The 20,325-nt window shown below is 34.7% G+C and overlaps 1 protein-coding gene across 5 annotated transcripts in view; it reads right to left on the reverse strand.

The window, feature by feature from the left end:
* LOC5567482 (transmembrane and TPR repeat-containing protein CG4050) overlaps positions 1-20,325 on the reverse strand; it is a 920,140-nt gene that overhangs the window by 539,234 nt on the left and 360,581 nt on the right. For all 5 annotated transcript variants that reach the window (XM_021852555.1, XM_021852557.1, XM_021852556.1 and 2 more), the window contains exon 6: positions 11,960-12,059. In XM_021852555.1, coding sequence (XP_021708247.1) covers positions 11,960-12,059 — 100 coding nt within the window. The remainder of the gene's footprint in view (positions 1-11,959; positions 12,060-20,325) is intronic.

A 20,325-nucleotide genomic window follows, 5' to 3' on the forward strand; every position in this document is an offset into this window, starting at 1 on the left:
AGGGAGAGTTGACTGTAGTACGTTACATGAATCCAATGGCGTTGGTTTAATTTGAACGCTTACAGATTGAGTTTTGGAGTTAATTTTAAATTAGTAGTTTACGGAACAAGTTGCAGAATGATGATTTTTACAGCACGAGTCGTAAATTTATAATTTCCGCGAGTGCTGTAAAAATCGGGACCACTTGAGGGTCTCAGAAATTATATCGGAATGCATTCACCATTATTTTACAATTTCTGAAAAATTGTTGTGTTATGATTCATTACACAACTCAAAACAGTTGCGTAACAAGAAAGCGTTGCGTAATGAATCATTACAGCACTGGTTTTAGTTACGTAATGACTATTCCCGTACTGCATACTTCAGTGCAGGAAAGTAGGCCGTTTCACGAAAGATTGGCCTGATGAAAAACAGCCTATTACGATGAGAAATTGCAAAAACTTTTATCCTTTTTTTTAATTTCTTTATTAGTATCATTCCAAACATTACATTCATTTCTTATATCTAGATGTTCTGTGTTATTAGACAACACTATCATCCTAATTCGGTAAAACAAATTTAAGATTTTATTAACATTTTGTTAACAACATTTTACATTTCATTTGCCGTAGCAGTAAACTATTATCCTTTGTTATGCATTACTTTTTAGTATTACTTCTTCTTCTTATTGGCATTAACGTCCCCACTGGGACAGAGCCGGCTTCTCAGCGTAGTGTACTAAGAGCACTTCCACAGTTATCAACTGAAAGCTTTCTTTTGCATAAGTTGCCATTTTCGCGTTCGTATATTGTGGGGCAGGTACGATGACACTCTATGCCCAGAAAAGTCAAGGAAATTTTCATAACGAAAAGATTCTGGACCGACCGGGAATCGAACCCAGACACCTTCAATTTGACTTTGCTTTGTAGCCGCTGACTCTAATCATTCGGCTTAGGAAGGCACCTTACGCTTATTATGATCGGTATAACTTCAACTTGAGAGATATGCCTTTGTTGCAACCCAAAAGAAAATAAAAACATATACAGTAAATTGCATTAATATTCCTAGCCATGCCAATCACATTTCATATAATCTTGTAATCGAACGATCGACACGGTTGTGTTCGTTTCTTCTCTAATGGAGTTGAAAAATTTTAGTCTGTCATATTATTAATTTGTGGATAATCTGATTGCTGCGAATCTTTCATATATCTACAAACTCAAAATCTGCACAGCTCTCCAATAAACATAGAAAAGAAAATGCCAGAATAAAATGGTATTTACAGGGTGCATTACAATATTATAATGATTCCACACGAAGATACGTAAAGCATTCCCGAAATAAACTATCCTAGTTCTAAAATTTATTTGATGAGGGTAAAAAAGAATTCTCAAACAGATTTCACACTGCCAGATAGCCCAACTTTGCCGAAAACACCAACCGTCTAGCTAATCAGGATCTTGAGTTATGAAACAATTCAGAAAAAATATTACTTGCGCCACCTAGCGGACCAATTCCCAAACATATTTTTCACTGCCAGATAGCCCTCGGTTCATTGAACAACTTTTACAAAAACACCAACTTTCTAGCTTATCCGGATCCTGAGATATCCGTTGAAGGGATGATGTGGTCAATTTTGGTACTCCCAGACAATTCGGAATAACTCTGGAACCACCTAAACCAAGTTTTCAAAACTTTCAGACTTTAAATTATTATTATTAATTGCTTTTCGGGAACTTCTGAAAATTTCAGCAAATTTAGTCGAATACCAAAAAAAAAAAAGCAGGTTTTAGTGTGTTTTTCAGCATGCAAAAGTAAAGACGAATAACACTGCGGAACACGTTTTTGTCTCAAGCATCAAAAACCGCTATTCACTTAATTAATGGTTGCTGAATCTTTTGCCGTTTTCAAAATTATCATAGCACGTCTAGGTTTCGAGATGTTGGCTATTGGAAATGTAAAATTTGACTATTTCAACCAACTTGCATGCAAGTTTTCCAACTTGTAAGACAATTTGTATGCTTAATTTGCCACAGATTTCAAAGTTTATGTGTTGATGTTTATGGATGAGTCGGCTCACCTTTTTGCCTCATTGTCTCGTATTTCAACAGTTTACTCACACATGGCAATAATTTCTTGTTAGTCTGGTAAAATAATAGCAATCCTTTCTAACGACAACAACAACATTCGGGTTTCACGAGTTTTTGACCGGTTTTGCGACTGAATCATTTTTTTACCGTTTGAGTTGATTGGGTGATTTAGCTTCAAAATCTCAAGCAAGAGATTTGCGAAGCAGATCTCTAATGGGTTTGCTCTCACGGGAGAGCGTATTGATTGAGATTTGAGTGTGAGTCTAGCAACACTGACTCTAATTATATGAGATCAAAGTAAACAGGCCAATCATCTTCAAATTGTGTTATCTTTTCTATTAGATGGAAAAACCTCTCAAAAACACTGTCAGAAAGTGTGGAAACAATACTAACTACGCCATTAAACGAAAATCGAGCTATCACGATATACCTCCCGGATGAGCAGCAGAGAACCCTATTAATTCCCATATTAATTTTAAACTGCAAAAGTCAATAAATTGTATACACTAAAAATGAATTTCGGCTCCTTAAAGCGTTAAACGCGATTGAGCCTCAAATAAACGAAGAAGTGAAAAAAGTTTGTCTCCGGTTGGAAAAAAAAGTATTTACAGTACTGGCAAGAATAAATTGTGTACTTTAGGCTGATTGTCATACAAAATACTCAAGTTTGGAGACCAGCAAACCGATTGACCTGAAATTTGAAACAGTATGTTGGAAATACCTAACTTCAAATTAGAACTGTGAATAAATCCTCAAATATCATGCAAAAACGTCTAAGTTTATAAGTTTTTCAACATTTTCCAAAAACATTTCATATTTTGATAATCAGATATTTTGGAACCAACCAATTTACGATAAATATAATCTTTTACCAAGTTTTGCATTTCATTAAGTGAAAAAAATTGCAAAAGCATGCCTACTTCTATATATCAAATCAAATCAAAAACACTTCAATTTAAATCTTCTGTTTTTTTTTATCTTCCAAACTCTTGAATAGAATTTGATCAATTTCTCATGAATCTAATTTCAAGTTATTCATGAGATGTAATTCAAATATCAGGTCAGTCGGTTCGTTAGAAGCTGTTCCCTAAACTTTAAAATTTTGTATGAACATCGTATGAATATTTTATGAATTATATTCAATGCTAAGCCATTACTGAAGCAAAGCTAAGCTTATACTGAATTCAAAGAAAAATTCATCAAGAATCAGACATTTAAGAACAGATATTTAAAAAAAAATCTCTTACACTTCAAGTTTCTGATATAATTGCAAATATGTTTAAAGTTTAAAGTTTTGATGGGAACACAAACAATCTTTGAATTGAACAGTGATTAACAGGTTTAGCCGTAATTTTTTAGGACCATGCTAAAACGTCGGGCGTGTTTAAAATTCCAATTTTTTTTAAACTAATTAGAGAAGAATTTTGAAGATTTTGGCTTAACATTCATATTTTTTTGTAATATATTTATTAATCAAAATCATACTGTGAGATTCAGATATTAGGCGAAGAAAAACAATTTATTTTAATATTGGAAAGTTGGCTGAAACGTTTTAGTTATGTGTTCAAATGTTTAAAGAGAAATTATTGAAAGGTATGTTTTTGTTTTTAATTTTGGTTTCTCGGGGGGCTCCCTAAATGGGGGGGGGGGGCATTTGCCCCCTCGGCATCCCCCCAAATCCGGGCTTGCCCCCAGGGATGTAAATGGGAAATAGTAGATTTTTTTTTCTATTTCCTCTCATGACCAAGAATTCAAATTATCTTTCGTATTCTTTTCATATTCATTATGACCTCCTCCCCACCCTTTTATATCCATCTACTCATCCTTCTACCGTATGAGGTTCAGGAGGAGATTATTAGTGGGATGGTGATGGAATGAGAGGGTGGGAATGGGAATGAGGTGTCACAGTATCAGATTCCAATTACGGCTAGAATGATTCAACAGAGTAAGGGTGTTCTGATTGTGTAACACCTATAACTTTTAATCATCCCTGATTTTTATTTATTCAAATTTCTACTCGAAAATATCGTAAAATTGCTTCAATTGAATTAAACCTTTTATGATCCTCCTCCTCCCACACTAATATTAAGATTCTCTCTTACAAACTAGAAATGAAACAAGGAGGATAAAAAATGATTTTCAGAACCATTTCAAGGATTTTTAGGTGGAATCTACCAGACTTCAGTAGGGATGTGAATGGCTTGTGCCGTGAATTTTTAACTTTTTTTTTCCATTATTGTAGTTGAATTTACGGTGATGTTCGAAAAAATTACAAGAGAAACACGCGATATGCTTAGACTGCCGGGAATTTCCCACACAGATTTATCAGTTCTTTTGCATTATCTCGAATATCGAAAATTTTGGTGCATCAGAGTACCCTAATAACAACAGTACATTCTACCTCAATATTTTGGTTCGTTCTTTATAGTTCATTCGCTTCATAAAAATCAGTATTTTACGTCAAAAAGAAAAACATTTTTTTAAATACGGGGGATAGTTTTAAGTTGCATCAAGTTGAAGTTTGATGCCCAGCTGGATATGGTTTCGGATAATGTATAAGTACATGATTGGAAATACAAACATGACTGACCATATTTTAAAGAACCAGATTACGGAAATGGTCATATTTTGGATGATTTTCAACGAACCTTAAGGCGTCCGTGTCAATTTTCAATTGAATCTAAAAAATAGTGACTTTAACATGACTTCGGAAAATCCGGAAAAACTCCAGTGTCCGGTGGCCAACAAGCATGGCTAATAGAATAGACTGGCCCTTAAACAAAAAAAAATGTAAAACTCAACGGGGCACCCCCTAGATATGTGCCTTAGAAAAAAGGTCTCCCAAAATTTCAACTCAATTGGTTGCGCCACCAGCTGGCGCATTCAATTCGAAGTTGGTATGGGATTTTCGTTTCAAATATATTGAAAATTGACCCTTTGTTACTGTTTCGTTCTGTATACTAATTGATCGTGTTCAATTGGACCCAGAATGACAAATACTTTAGCTGATACCCAAATGAACATAATTGCAGAAGGTTGTATCTGGAGTTAAGTTCATTTTCATTAACATTTCAGTTGTTGAAAGTTAGGCTTAGATCAGAACTCCCGTACAGTCATATATATATGCATGCGTCTTGCGCAGCAGCTCGCCCAGCGTCATAGGTGGCTATGCTGCGCCTAGTGGTAACCATCATGCTATGTTGAAGAAATGCAGAGCTGTATTGCAGATCTACTTCAGATAGTTAAAACACCAAGTTTATCACTTTTAATCATGATACAACCTTCTACAATATTGTTCGCTATGGTATCAAGTAGTGTTTTTGACATTCTGGGTTCAATTGAACGCGATCAACAATTTTCCTGAACCAAACAGTAGATGATGTACTGTTTCCCATATACTTGAGCTGGGAATCCCATATTAACTTCAATTCAAATGCGCCAACTCATGGAACGACCAAATGAGCTGAAATTTTCAGGAAGTCTTCCTCTAACCCTAAGGAATAATTCAGTGGGGTGCCCCGTGGAATTATACAACTTTATTTTTCTTCCATACTGAGCTGGGCCAGTCTACTAATAGAATGATGCAAATTTTGAAATTTTGGCTCTTCTATGCTTCAACGATTTTCATTATGGTAAATAGCATTCTTCCAAAGTTCAAAATGATTCGGAAGAAATTTGACTGTGCACACTCCATTTGAAGTTTATGTGGAGATTACTATGGAAAACGCCAAACTTTTGTGTTCAGCCCACTATCTTTTCGTCATAATATTTTATGGAAAAGTGAACAAATGCTTCTCATGTGAAATCTTCCACGCTACAACTTAGTCTAAAACCACATTTTGATTGCACGTCAGGATAAATTGTTATTCATCATTATAAAGTGGGTTTGCATATAGCATGCTTAACCAACTGTACGGCAGGCAACAGTGCAGCTCCTGGCGGAAAGAATAGATCAAAGTAAGCCTAGGCTACTACCATATTCTACACCAAAAAACAGTGTTGCTCTGAAAGAAATTAAATGATCATCTCAGCACGATTTGGGCTTTGTTATCAAAAACAACAAATTATCCATACAGTCATCTCAAAGTTATGAATCAGCTAACGGTAATTTTACAGTAAAAATAAGATTAAAAACATGGTGACGCTGTATAAAACAAAATCACCTCCCTGGTACTACAGAATATACAGTAAAACCTCCATGAGTCGATATTGAAGGGACCATCGACTCATGGAAATATCGAGTCATGGAACAGCAATCCTTTGGAAAGCTGCTTCTAGGGACCATCATAATAACCATGAAATTTTGTTTTTAGTATGGTTCCATGAGTCGATATCGAGTCATGGAACATCGACTCATGGAGGTATCACTGTAGTTGATTTTGAGAATACACTTCAAAATTTGCGATAGTTTACGAAAAAGTGTCGATTTCGATGGAAATTTCAAACGATGTCCACCCCACAGATGTGAATCAGTGGGAGAGGAGAATCCCTATTATGGATCACATCGACTCATATCATGGATCAAAGCACTATAACAGCAATTTATCTGCAAGGTAATCGAATGGTGTGTTAGTCAGGGTGTCGGCTACCTGGAAAAACCTGGAAAGTCAGGGAATGTCAGGGAATTCGATTTTTGGCCTGGAAAGTCAGGGAAAGTCAGGGAATTTCACTAAAGGTCAGGGAAAAATATTCAATACTACAACATCAAACAAGTTGATTGAGAAGATTCTTTTATGCATATGAGAGTGAGCTGTACTTTACTATCTATACTTATTCTTAGATTCCAAAATTTTCTGAACTGAAATGCATAAACAGTGCTCTCTGAACAATTTCTTCAAAGTTGGCGTAGCTTGCTTTATAATTATTTTGTTTGCTAGACCAAATCTTTGTCTTCTCTTAAAAATCTTGAGGAAAAAATGGAATCCACTTCATCAAATCATGTCAATCTTTACAAGTTTGCCCAAAATATCCAAGATTCTCGTATTTAGGTGAAGATGAAAACCGTATCTCAAAATTTCAAGAGCACGAATCTGAAAGACATAATTCCTGATTTTTTTTTATCGTGTCGTTTCTGGAAACAATAAAGATAATACCACAAAGTGCTCTAATATTGATATTTGTCCATTTTGCTATCTATTTCAATTTTCATTTTTCAATTTAAATTTTCCAGGATTTTATGACAATATCGTGAATTCCCAGCGTTACTTCAAGATTTTATTCAGGAGCTTTCTTACAGATATGTCCAGTTTGGTTTGTTTTTTGTTCTGAGAATATACGGGAAATTCTCCAAAAATTATGAAGATCATTATCTAAGATATTTTTGTTTATCCATAAAATCCATGGAAGCAGAACTTTCAGAAATTTTATTTGAAGGAATCTGCTCGACAATCCTTTGATAGTTTGTGAGATTACTTGGAAGGTTAGTCAGACATCTTCCCGTAGATGGGCTAGATCGAGCTCGAAACCGGTCGAATAAAAAGATAAATTTAAATCCTTTTTTAATTGTTTGTACGAACAATATGTGTTATGTCCGTTCTCGTGTCGCGTTCTGTGAGTGTACATGAAGTTTGTACATTAGCACCAAGATTAGCAAAAACCCCCGAAAAAAGTACCGTAAGGACGCCATTGACCGCACATTTAACAGCATTTCAACACATTAAATTCAGTCAAAAAACGGTTTTTTGATATTTTTCGCAAATTTCTGTGCTAGACGCAAGATAAAACTTTTATTTTTATAGGAAAGAAGTTGAAATGTGAACAACGGCTCTATATACAGTATTGGACAAAACATTTGCAACTTTTTCGATTTTCCATACAAAATGGCCAACTTTGGTAAGCTATATCTCAGCTATTTATGGACCGATTTGAATGAAATTTTGGCAGAACATCAGACATAACTTGAATTTTAACATATATTTTTGAGTGATTTTTCCAATCACAAGGTCAAAAGCAGTAACGGTTTGACTAAAGTGAATTTTTGGTTGAATTTTTATAAATGACATAACTAAACATTTTGAAGGAGTAGCTTCATGGTATCTTCAGCAAAGTTGTAGCTGTTAACGAGATGAACAATTTTGCTGAAGACAATTTTTGTGTGGAGCTATCAGATTTTGAGATAAATTGTTTTGAATTTTTCGTCGAAAATTACACTTCAGTTAAACCGTTATAACTTGTAAACTCGTAATTGGAAAAATTATACAAAAATATATGTTAAAATTCAAGCTATGTCTGATGTTCTGTGAAAATTTCATTCAAATCGGTCCATAAATAACTGAGATCTAGCTTACCAAAATTGGTCATTTTGTATGGAAAATCGAAAAAGTTGCAAATGTTTTGTCCAATACTGTACACAACTAGTTTGAATTAATTTACTTTCATTAGCTGGTTGTTATCTTTGTACTATAACAACAACACATTAAAGCGTGGCAGCTAAGAAGCATTTTTCGATCTGCCATAATAAAATCATTGTTCAACTCATGTTTACCGCCTTTAACAGCCTAAAATTATTTCTAATAAATAGTATATAAAATGAAATCATATGAATTTCATTCTGATACAATCCATTCTGGTATACTAATACATGTTGATGACTTTTATTGCGAAAATTTGGTCAGATTTTTCAAAATAATTCAATGAGCGGTGAATGGCGCCCTAACGGTACTTGGAAGATACTCATTGAATACTAATTTATTGTGTAGTGAAATCGAGGATTGTTGGACACATTAAAACGAACTTCTGAAAACTTACTATAAGCGCGTTATTCAATCTCAGAATTCATTCCGTTAAAAATATGCAGGTAAATTTCTGGCGAGAATGGTTGATTGAATTAAAAAAATCACAACGGAATTCTTAAAATTAATGAACATAAATTACCTGTGAAGAATCATGGTGAAGAATTTTAAGAAAAAATGAATACATTTTGGAAAAGTGTCTATGTGATCCCTAAACATTTTTTTTTTGAAGTATTTCTGTAATATTCCCATGGATTCTGAATTGATATCTAGGAAAAAAAAAATTATGCCTGAAATAAATTCTTCAATATTTTTTAGAGTTTCCTGTAGGTGAATTTAGGTGAACAATTTCTTGAAAGAGAAGAAACTTTCGTCCATTATTCACCAGCAAGAAAAATTTCTTTTCTTCAAAGAAAATACGCGCCGGAATTCGCCTACTGGAGGTGTAATTATAAAATTCTTAAACTAGTTAAAAATATTTGGACTAGTTTATGGAAGAACAACGTAAGAGTTCTTAAAACATAATTCTTTGTGATATTCAAGTCATTGAATAAAACATTTGAGGAGGCTCTGGGAGAAATATTAGAGGAGTTTCTGGACAAAGAAGTATTGCAGGAATACTAGTAAAAATACATTTAAGAATTTAAATTGGAATTTCTGAGATTTTTTTGTTGAATTCCTTGATGAATTTTTCACGGAAAATTGTTTAGTAATGGTTGTACATTTACTTGAAAAAGGAGTAGCCAGATTTCAGGAAGAAAGTCCTTCCAAAAAAAAAGCATAGTAAAGATCTTAATAGAGTGACGTCTTATGTATGTAAAATGGAACAATCAGCTTGCGGAAGGTGTCCAAAATTGTCCTTTATGCCTGAAACTTGTGAAATCATATCTGAGGTAGTTCAATATCCGAATACATCGTTTTCTGCAATTTTAAAAGTAACTTTTGCGCTTGAAGATTTCAATATGATCAGTAGATGATTCAAAATATACTTAGCTTCTACTCAGCTTTTACCGCTTTATTAATACGAATTATCAAGTTTGAAAAGTACATACCCAAGTCCTCAGTTTTATCATATCAACTTGAAGAAAATTATCGTTAATACTATTTTTCAATTTATTCATACGACCTAAAACATAAACTCTACCAAACAAACAAATCAACATGGTCTGGAATTTTTCTGGAAAACGACTGGAAGGTCAGGTGAAGACAGGGAATTTTATTTTCAAAATTGGGTCGACACTCTGGTTAGTGGAAGTATACGTGTGGGCGTTTGTTTCGGAATCGTCTTATCTCTGATTCATAACTGTGGTATGGTTACCAATGCTCTACAATGAATCAACGCTTCTGGGAATACGGTTGACAATTTATTTCCTTCAGATGGAAAAAATATGCTTAAGCATATTGATTGCGATGCTGTACATATTTATGGTTGACGTAGGTAAAGTGTGTTCTGCGTAATTGCAGCTCTATTTGATGATCCATATCTGTGTGCTATCCATAACTGTGGGGTGACTGTACGTCCCATCAAAATGTGGTCTTCGGCAAAGTTGTAGCTGGAAAGTTTCCACATAAGAAGAGTTCGTCCATTTTTCCGTAAATTATTATGATGAGCATTTTGAGGACTGAACACAAAAATTTGCCTTTTACATAGTAATTTCCATATAAACTTCAAATGGCGTGTGCACAACAAAATTTCTGCTAAATCACTTCAAATTTAGGAGACTGATTTTCATCATAATTGACACCTTTTAAGCAAAGGGTTGCAAAAACTTCAAAATTTGCATCAGTCTGATGGCCAATCGACACAATAAAACTAGACCGAATTTGCCGTTAAATTCTTCCAGATGCAACAAATTTCATCAATTTTCCGAGAAGTTAAGCATTTGAATTTAGTCAGAATATTGTTTATCTCAATAATTTTGCCTATCCTCTGTATATTTGATTCAGCAATAGAAATTATTGTAAACTACTGTCATACGTTACAAGTTTCTAGTAAAATTTTCAATTCTCTGCAAAATACGATTGAGCTCATGTTGGCATTTCGACCCACCTTCCTTTAGAGTGGTTTGAGACTAACCACCGACACCGACCGACAGCCCAACCGAACGACGACCATCTGTTGCCATTTCCATCTCTCTGGCTTCCATCTGATTTCCTGATTGGAATGCCAAACTCGACTTTGGAGAAAGTTTCCTCCCCAGTCCACTCCGTTGGACTGGTGGTGATCTTTAAAGAAACAATCCTTTCCAGGAGATTGTGGTAGAAGTAGCATCCTTTGGAGCATATCTTTCTGAAAAGTTTCAGTTCTCTGAGGGAAAAGTGTTTGGTGATTCGTCTCACAGCGCGGCCCCACTCTCCGAAAGTGCTCCGAGAAGGAATCTCTATTAAAGTTTGGGGTAGATTTATTTGGGAAGATAGCATCTGGGTTCCTTGGGCTGCTTGGGGGAACAGCGATCCCTATCTGCCTAGAAGCTCGTAAGCTAGTATGGTAGTCGCTGTTTCAGGTGGAAAATTTAACACTTTAATTAGTTTTAATTACCATTCTCGAGATGCCCGTCAAAGGGATAAGTGGAACAGTGATTGAATTTTCGTTATTGGTCTGAACCAACGGATAGAGATGCTTGCGTTAAGTGGAAAGAAAATTGTTTAAATACCACTTGACAAATCAGCTTGTGTAGCACGGTTCTACGAATCAATACTAATTGGAGGAAGATTGTTCCCTGTAGAAATTTGTGGAGTGTGGTATATTTCGAACTCTTTCGCAGCATCAAAATAATTCTTAATTTGCTCTAATATCTAATTCCAATATTTCATAAACGATGGAATCGTAGTGCATCTCATATACATCGCATTCTCTGGATGACATGAAGTTCGCCGCAAATGATTTTCCCAAATTTTTGTTTTCCTAGAAAAAATAAAATACAGTAACAATCTCCTGGAGGCTATGTGGTTAGCCAAAAGATTGATTCCCAATGACGAGATTGCCCATGAATGTGATTTACGGAATGATTTTCTACGAATCATTTCCCAGTGAAACCAAATCACCTATTACGGAGCTTCTTCTCAAATTGCTTCTGGCTCCCTCTGGTTAAAGATATGGTATCACCTAAGATTCCCCCCACATACAAACCAAAAAAAAAAATGCCTATCACTGCTTACCTGTGGCTTTTTTCCGCCGTGTCGCCTTGGTGTAGAAGATGAACGCCGCCAGGAAAAAGACCGACGACAGCGTTTCGGCTCGACCAACCACACCGGTCACCTGCAAGAGAGGGGCGAGAGAAAAGCGAAATCGTGATTAGGAAAAAACGGACGACGACGACGACGACGATAAATAAGTCACTCCAGTGGGTGGTGGGGGATGTAAAGTTACACTAACTTCCCCGAGGGGAGAACACAGGGTAATTGAAGAATGGTAATGGATTCCCCAAAGATGAAATTATTCCCCCGGTTCGGCAACGTAGTCACTTTCGCTAGCAGCTTAATTTCGGTTTCTTGGTTGGATGAGCAGTGTTGCCAGATCATATCTAAATTTTTGTTGATGCGAACCATCATTCTGCTCAAAATAACTGGCTCAAAAAGCTTACTGAAAAGGAAAAACAAACTGATTGCACAATAGCTTGAAGTTTTGGCAGAATTTTCGTCCGGTTTTGAAACAACCTTCATTTTTTTTCATTTTTCAGAAAATTACATTCGTTGATATCCGTATTATTCTCGTAGAATCTTTTCAATTCCGTAAATCTTATGAAATTTCCGCAGATCCACCATCGCTGCTGCTGCTGCTCCCTCGTTTTTTCTCCGAAGGGGAGCTACATGATTACCGTAAACCACGGAACGCTTCACCGATGTTTGACAATTGAGTCCTAAATTTGCTCCGCAGCAGCGACTTTTCCAGGCCATAAATTCATCATAACAAGTCAAGTACCGTAGCAAACCGAGAGCAAAAGCTGATACCGGCTGTCACATATGGCTGCCACTAGACGACAAACGATGGATGGAGGTCGCGACAGATCCTCGCCACTGCTCGCTGCTGCTGGCTGCTGACTGTGACTGTGTTACAGCAAACTCATTAGAAGAGCTTCACCAGGCAAAAGTCATTTATCTTGCGGTGTGTGTCGTATGTTATGTCGTTCGCGTTATCTCAGTTCTGAAGCTTTCCTCCAACAGCAGGGTGGTACGCTAAGGTGGTTTTTGTATGCGAAAAATCAAACTGTGAAAATCTTATGTTACACCTCTCAAAGTTGTTCATTTGGACTCCAAAAAGCTACTTTGAAAATATGAGCGGAATAAGTCAGCGCTAAGGGGAGCTCAACGACCTTAAAGTTTGTATGCAGAAAATTGACCAAATATATATGGGAAATGGTTCCAATTAGATTTTCGTCCATTGATGCCGTTGTAGTCGATGGATTTTCTTCATTATTGATTTGAAGATTCCCCAATTAATAGAGAAGAGACTGTAAACTTTTACAGTAGCCTCTGGGGGTCCAATTGAACAAATTGATAGGGTGTAACTTTAGCTTTTTGAAGTTCGATCACAGTGGGCCACCCTAGTGGTACATCAACCCACACAGGTCTGGAAACATCCACTATCTTCAGTTTACCTGTTTTTCCGGGGTCGCAGTTCCAGTTAGCAGTCAAATATCCATGTCACAAACGCTTGCTCGAGGACTTCTGGGGTCGCGGTACCGCGCCGTTGTCATTCGCGATGTTCGTTGTTTTGTGGATGTGGGTGATGCTTTTCTAGGCGGGAGAACCGTGACGAAAGTACTTTTCCCTGCCGTTGAACGCTGGAGCTGTGTTCCATGATCAGATAAAATGGATCAGCGAATAGGATGATGTTTGTTGTGAGAATGGACGTGCTAAGGGGGGAGCTTCTTGTCAGTAGCTCTCCCATTTTGTTTTGCTGGAAGCTTTTGTAACTTGAACTAGAAGATTTAAATTTTCTTTGTGAGAAGTTCTCTAGTCGTTTGATTAGAAATTATTAAATTTCTTGATGGATGCTTTTCCAACTTCTGGTTTTAAGTTGATTCCCCAACTTTTGACTGAAAGCTTCTCCTGCTTCTGACTGGAAAGTTTCCCAGCTTTAGGGTGAAACTGTCTTCGGCCAGAATCATTTCCAGCTTAAAGTTGGAAGTTTTCATGGTTTTTGTTGGAAGCTTTTTGAGCCTTTCAAGCTTTCCCACGGAAGCCTGTCCAGACTTTGGCTGAAAGTATTTAAAACTTCAGACCGGCAGCTTTTCCAGCTTTTAGATGAGCATGGAAGATGAAAGAAAACTTTTCCAGTTTCTGACAGGAAACTTTCCTAGTTTCTAGTTCTAAGTCTTCCCAACCAATGAATAAAAGGTTATGCACAAATTATGTCACGCTATAAGGAGAAGGAGGGGGTCAAGGTAATCGTGACAAGCCTCATGCATTTTTAAAGCACAACAAGGGAGAGGGAGGAGGCCAGAAAAGTTTAAATTTAGCGTGACATATTTTGTGTATCATACCTAAGCTTTTCCAGCATTTAGTTGAAAGCATTATCAGCTACTCAATGGATGAATTTCTAGCTTCTTTGAAACTCCAGCTTCAAATTTTAACGCTTTTGCAGATTCTGGCTTATTCTGGGGGCCTTCCTTAGCCGTGTGGTTAGAGTCCGCGGCTACAAAGCAAAGTCATGCTGAAGTTGTCTGAGTTCGATTCCCAGTCGGTCCAGGATCTTTTCGTAATGGAAATTCCCTTGACTTCCCTGGGCAAAGAGTATAATCGTACTTGACACACGATATACGAATGCGAAAACGGCAACTTTGGTAAAGAAAGCTCTCAGTCAATAACTGTGGCAGTGCTCATAAGAACACTAAGCTGAGAAGCAGGCTCTGTCCCAATGAAGACGTAATGAAGAAGAAGAAGATTCTGGCTAAATGCTTTTTCAGTTTCAAGCTGAAAACTTTCCAATTTTACGATTGAAAACTTATTAAGCTTCAGACAGGAGGCCTTTTCAGCTTCTAGCAAGAAATTTGTAAAGTTTTTTGCTTCAAATTTTTTCGGCTTATGGCTGGTAGCTTTGCAAACTTTCGTGTAAATACTTTCCCAGCTTTTTACAGGAAGATTTTCATGAATCTTGCCAGAAGCTTTCTCAAAATATAGTGACTGAGTCCGAAATAGGAACTGTAATTTTAAAACATATTCCTCAATACTTCCTGCCATGATCAAAACTTGAAATTTTTAATAATGCGTTGTATTTGCATGAGTTTTTTTTAACCTGAACCATTATGCGATGGGAACTTTTCATCTCGTTGGCTTTTTTGTTTTTTGGTTTTATTTGAGTGTTTTTTACTAAAACTTTTTGCAATTTTTGAAAAAAATATGCTTGTTTCTTACAAATAGTTTTCTTGATTTCGATATCTTTTGCATCAAAATACAAAAAATTAAACAAAATATTTAAAATTTCAAAATTCAAAATTTAAAACCGTAAATCAAATCAAAATATAAAAAAAATTAAATTTGAAATTTCAATATTTCTAAATCCTAAATTCTATCTTCCAACTTCCACCTTCCAACTTTCAACATCAAACTTTAAACTTCCAACTTTCACCATCCACTTTCCACCTTCCAGCTTCTAACTTCTAACTTCCAACTTTCAACATCAAACTTTCAATTTCCTACTTTCACTTTTCAGCCTCCAAATAACAACTATCAACTTCCAACTTCCAAGTTCTATCTTTCAACTTACAACAATCAACATCAAACTTCCAACTTTCACCTTCCACCTTCCAGCTTTCACCTACCAAATTCCAAATTCCAAATTCGAAATTCCAAATTCCAAATTCCAAATTCCAAATTCCAAATTCCAAATTCCAAATTCCAAATTCCAAATTCCAAATTCCAAATTCCACATTCCAAAATCCAAAATCCAAAATCCAAAATCCAAAATCCAAAATCCAAAATCCAAAATCCAAAATCCAAAATCCAAAATCCAAAATCCAAAATCCAAAATCCAAAATCCAAAATCCAAAATCCAAAATCCAAAATCCAAAATCCAAAATCCAAAATCCAAAATCCAAAATCCAAAATCCAAAATCCAAAATCCAAAATCCAAAATCCAAAATCCAAAATCCAAAATCCAAAATCCAAAATCCAAAATCCAAAATCCAAAATCCAAAATCCAAAATCCAAAATCCAAAATCCAAAATCCAAAATCCAAAATCCAAAATCCAAAATCCAAAATCCAAAATCCAAAATCCAAAATCCAAAATCCAAAATCCAAAATCCAAAATCCAAAATCCAAAATCCAAAATCCAAAATCCAAAATCCAAAATCCAAAATCCAAAATCCAAAATCCAAAATCCAAAATCCAAAATCCATAATCCAAAATCCAAAATCCAAAATCCAAAATCCAAAATCCAAAATCCAAAATCCAAAATCCAAAATCCAAAATCCAAAATCCAAAATCCAAAATCCAAAATCCAAAATCCAAAATCCAAAATCCAAAATCCAAAATCCAAAATCCAAAATCCAAAATCCAAAATCCAAAATCCAAAATCCAAAATCCAAAATCCAAAATCCAAAATCCAAAATCCAAAATCCAAAATCCAAAATCCAAAATCCAAAATCCAAAATCCAAAATCCAAAATCCAAAATCCAAAATCCAAAATCCAAAATCCAAAATCCAAAATCCAAAATCCAAAATCCAAAATCCAAAATCCAAAATCCAAAATCCAAAATCCAAAATCCAAAATCCAAAATCCAAAATCCAAAATCCAAAATCCAAAATCCAAAATCCAAAATCCAAAATCCAAAATCCAAAATCCAAAATCCAAAATCCAAAATCCAAAATCCAAATCCAAAATCCAAAATCCAAAATCCAAAATCCAAAATCCAAAATCCAAAATCCAAATCCAAAATCCAAAATCCAAAATCCAAAATCCAAAATCCAAAATCCAAAATCCAAAATCCAAAATCCAAAATCCAAAATCCAAAATCCAAAATCCAAATCCAAAATCCAAAATCCAAAATCCAAAATCCAAAATCCAAAATCCAAAATCCAAAATCCAAAATCCAAAATCCAAAATCCAAAATCCAAAATCCAAAATCCAAAATCCAAAATCCAAAATCCAAAATCCAAAATCCAAAATCCAAAATCCAAAATCCAAAATCCAAAATCCAAAATCCAAAATCCAAAATCCAAAATCCAAAATCCAAAATCCAAAATCCAAAATCCAAAATCCAAAATCCAAAATCCAAAATCCAAAATCCAAAATCCAAAATCCAAAATCCAAAATCCAAAATCCAAAATCCAAAATCCAAAATCCAAAATCCAAAATCCAAAATCCAAAATCCAAAATCCAAAATCCAAAATCCAAAATCCAAAATCCAAAATCCAAAATCCAAAATCCAAAATCCAAAATCCAAAATCCAAAATCCAAAATCCAAAATCCAAAATCCAAAATCCAAAATCCAAAATCCAAAATCCAAAATCCAAAATCCAAAATCCAAAATCCAAAATCCAAAATCCAAAATCCAAATCCAAATCCAATCCAAAATCCAAAATCCAAAATCCAAAATCCAAAATCCAAAATCCAAAATCCAAAATCCAAAATCCAAAATCCAAAATCCAAAATCCAAAATCCAAAATCCAAAATCCAAAATCCAAAATCCAAAATCCAAAATCCAAAATCCAAAATCCAAATCCAAATCCAAAATCCAAAATCCAAAATCCAAAATCCAAAATCCAAAATCCAAAATCCAAAATCCAAAATCCAAAATCCAAAATCCAAAATCCAAAATCCAAAATCCAAAATCCAAAATCCAAAATCCAAAATCCAAAATCCAAATCCAAAATCCAAAATCCAAAATCCAAAATCCAAAATCCAAATCCAAAATCCAAAATCCAAATCCAAAATCCAAAATCCAAAATCCAAAATCCAAAATCCAAAATCCAAAATCCAAAATCCAAAATCCAAATCCAAAATCCAAAATCCAAATCCAAAATCCAAAATCCAAAATCCAAAATCCAAAATCCAAAATCCAAAATCCAAATCCAAAATCCAAAATCCAAATCCAAAATCCAAATCCAAAATCCAAAATCCAAAATCCAAAATCCAAAATCCAAAATCCAAAATCCAAAATCCAAAATCCAAAATCCAAAATCCAAAATCCAAAATCCAAATTCCAAATTCCAAAATCCAGAATCCAAATTTCAAATTCCAAATTCAAAATTATTAAGTTAGCCAACTAAAAAATGGCTAAAAATAACTAAAAATGGCTAAATATGGCTGAAAATAGCTTGAAATGGCTAAACAAGGTTAAGATTATCTTGAAATGGAAACTTTTATGTTTTTTTTTTGGTCGGAATTCCAAATTCCAAATGGTCCAATAAAACTTAAAATAACTAATACAGACTTAAAATAATGGTTCAAAATAGATAAAAATTACTAATGGCTAAAACTGGGTAAAAATACCTGAAAATGGATAAACACAGATAGCTGTAACAGGCTTCAAAAAGGTTTCAAAACGGTCAAAAATGGCTTGAAAATGGCTAGTAAATGGGTAAAAGGGGTCAAACATAGTTTAAATACGATTTAAAATGGCTTAAAATAGTTAAAAAAAATACCTAAAAATGGAAATATTTACGATTACATAGCTAAAGATGGCTAAAACTGTCTGAAAGTAGCTAAATATGGGCTTAAAATGGCTAAAAATGGTTAAAAATGGATAAAAATTGTAACATTAAAGTTTTTTTTTTCACTGGAAGTTCTCAGAAAATCCTGAGTCGAAATGGCTAAAAATGGCTAGAAATTGCTAAAATGGCTTACAAATGCTTAAATGGCTTGAAAATGTTTAAGGGTAGGTGTTTCAGTTATGGACATAGTGGTTCCCTATTCCGCCATACGTGATTACTTTAATGTCGTCAAATTTTGAAAACTTGTGTGTGTTGTAGTAGGAGACATATCTTGCTGTTAAAATATTCAAAAAGATTTAAAATGTGAAAGTTTTCAAAATTTCACATATGGCCAAATAGGGAACCACTATGGCCATAACTGGTACACTTTCCCTAATTCGTTTACAACATGACTCAAAATAGCTAAAAAATGGATTGAAAAAGCTTGTAAATGGCTTGAAAATGTCTTAAAAAACCTGATAATGAAAAGCTTTAACGAATTTATGGCTAAAATGAATATGGCTTCAAAATGGCTAAAGGAGGTTGAAAATGGCTTGAAGTGGTTAAACATTAATTAAAATGGCTAAAGAGAGCTAAAAAATCGCTAAATATGGCTTGAAATGGAATAATGAAATATTGAAATGGCTAAAAATGACTAAAAATTAATTAAAAATGACAAAATGGCCTTAAAATTTCCTAAACATAGATGAAAAGGATAAAAATAGCTGAACATGGCAAAAAAGACTTAAAAATAGCCTGAAAATGGTTAGAAACAGCTCAATAAGGGTGAAAAACGGCTAAAATATGGCTAGAAATTGTTAAAAACAGCTAAAAATTGATAAAAATGGCTAGAAATTGCTGAAAATTGCTAAAAATTTGCTGAAAAAGCTAAAACTGGCTGAAAGAAGTTATATATGGCTACAAATGGTAAAAAATAATAGGAAAAAAATAAAAAAAAAGGAAAACCATTCCGTTTTTGTTTTTGACTGGAAACTTTCATGAATTCCAAGTATTAAATGGAATAAAATGGCCCAAAAAACAGCTAAGGGACCGCTTATAAGTAACGTAGCATTTTAGGGAAGAGGGGGAGTCTACGATTTTTCTACGAACCATACATTAGGTATGGGGGAAAAGGAAACGATGGGAGAGGGGGTGACAAAAATTGGCCAAAAAATGCTTCGTCATTTATGGATTCATGCTGTCATTTATGGTTCTTGCCGAAACCTTTGGGTTTTTTGCTGAAAAATGTTGGTGCTTATCAATCTTCTTATTGGAAGCTGTACTAGCTGTACTTCTGGCTGGAGGCGTTTTTCACTTTAAGCCTTAGACTGTACCTGGGAAGTAGCAAACTTTTATATCTAACAGGTACAGCTCGATTTTTTTTTGTTTTCAGCTGAAAGCTTATTCAGCATAAGAAGATATATTTTTCAGCTTTTAGCTGGACGAGCAACTTTGTATTTTATTGAAATATGATAGCACAGCGGAACAAATTTTGGTTTGAAGCACCAAAATACTTGTTACATGACATCACTTAATCAATTGCCGTTTACAAAAAATATCAAAGCATATCTTGGTTTTGAAATATTTGCTGCTAAAAATGCAATATTTATCAATTTTAGACAACTTGCATGCTAGTTTTGCAGCTTCTGGGTGATAACTGATACAGTTCATAACTAGCAGGAACTTCAGGTAGTATGCTCTTCCTGCTTTGACTGAAGACTTTTTCAGCTTCTGCCTAGAAATTTCCCAGCATCTTTCTCGATGTTGTGCAGTGTATCTTTTGGCTGGAATTTTTCCTACTTCTGATCATAATATTTCCCTGCTTTTGTTGGAAGCTTTTGAAGTTACTAGTAGATGCACTTTTAAGTTCTGCCTTAAAGCTTCTAGC

The sequence above is a fragment of the Aedes aegypti genome, chromosome 3 (assembly GCF_002204515.2).
Source record: "Aedes aegypti strain LVP_AGWG chromosome 3, AaegL5.0 Primary Assembly, whole genome shotgun sequence".
NCBI lineage: Eukaryota > Metazoa > Arthropoda > Insecta > Diptera > Culicidae > Aedes > Aedes aegypti.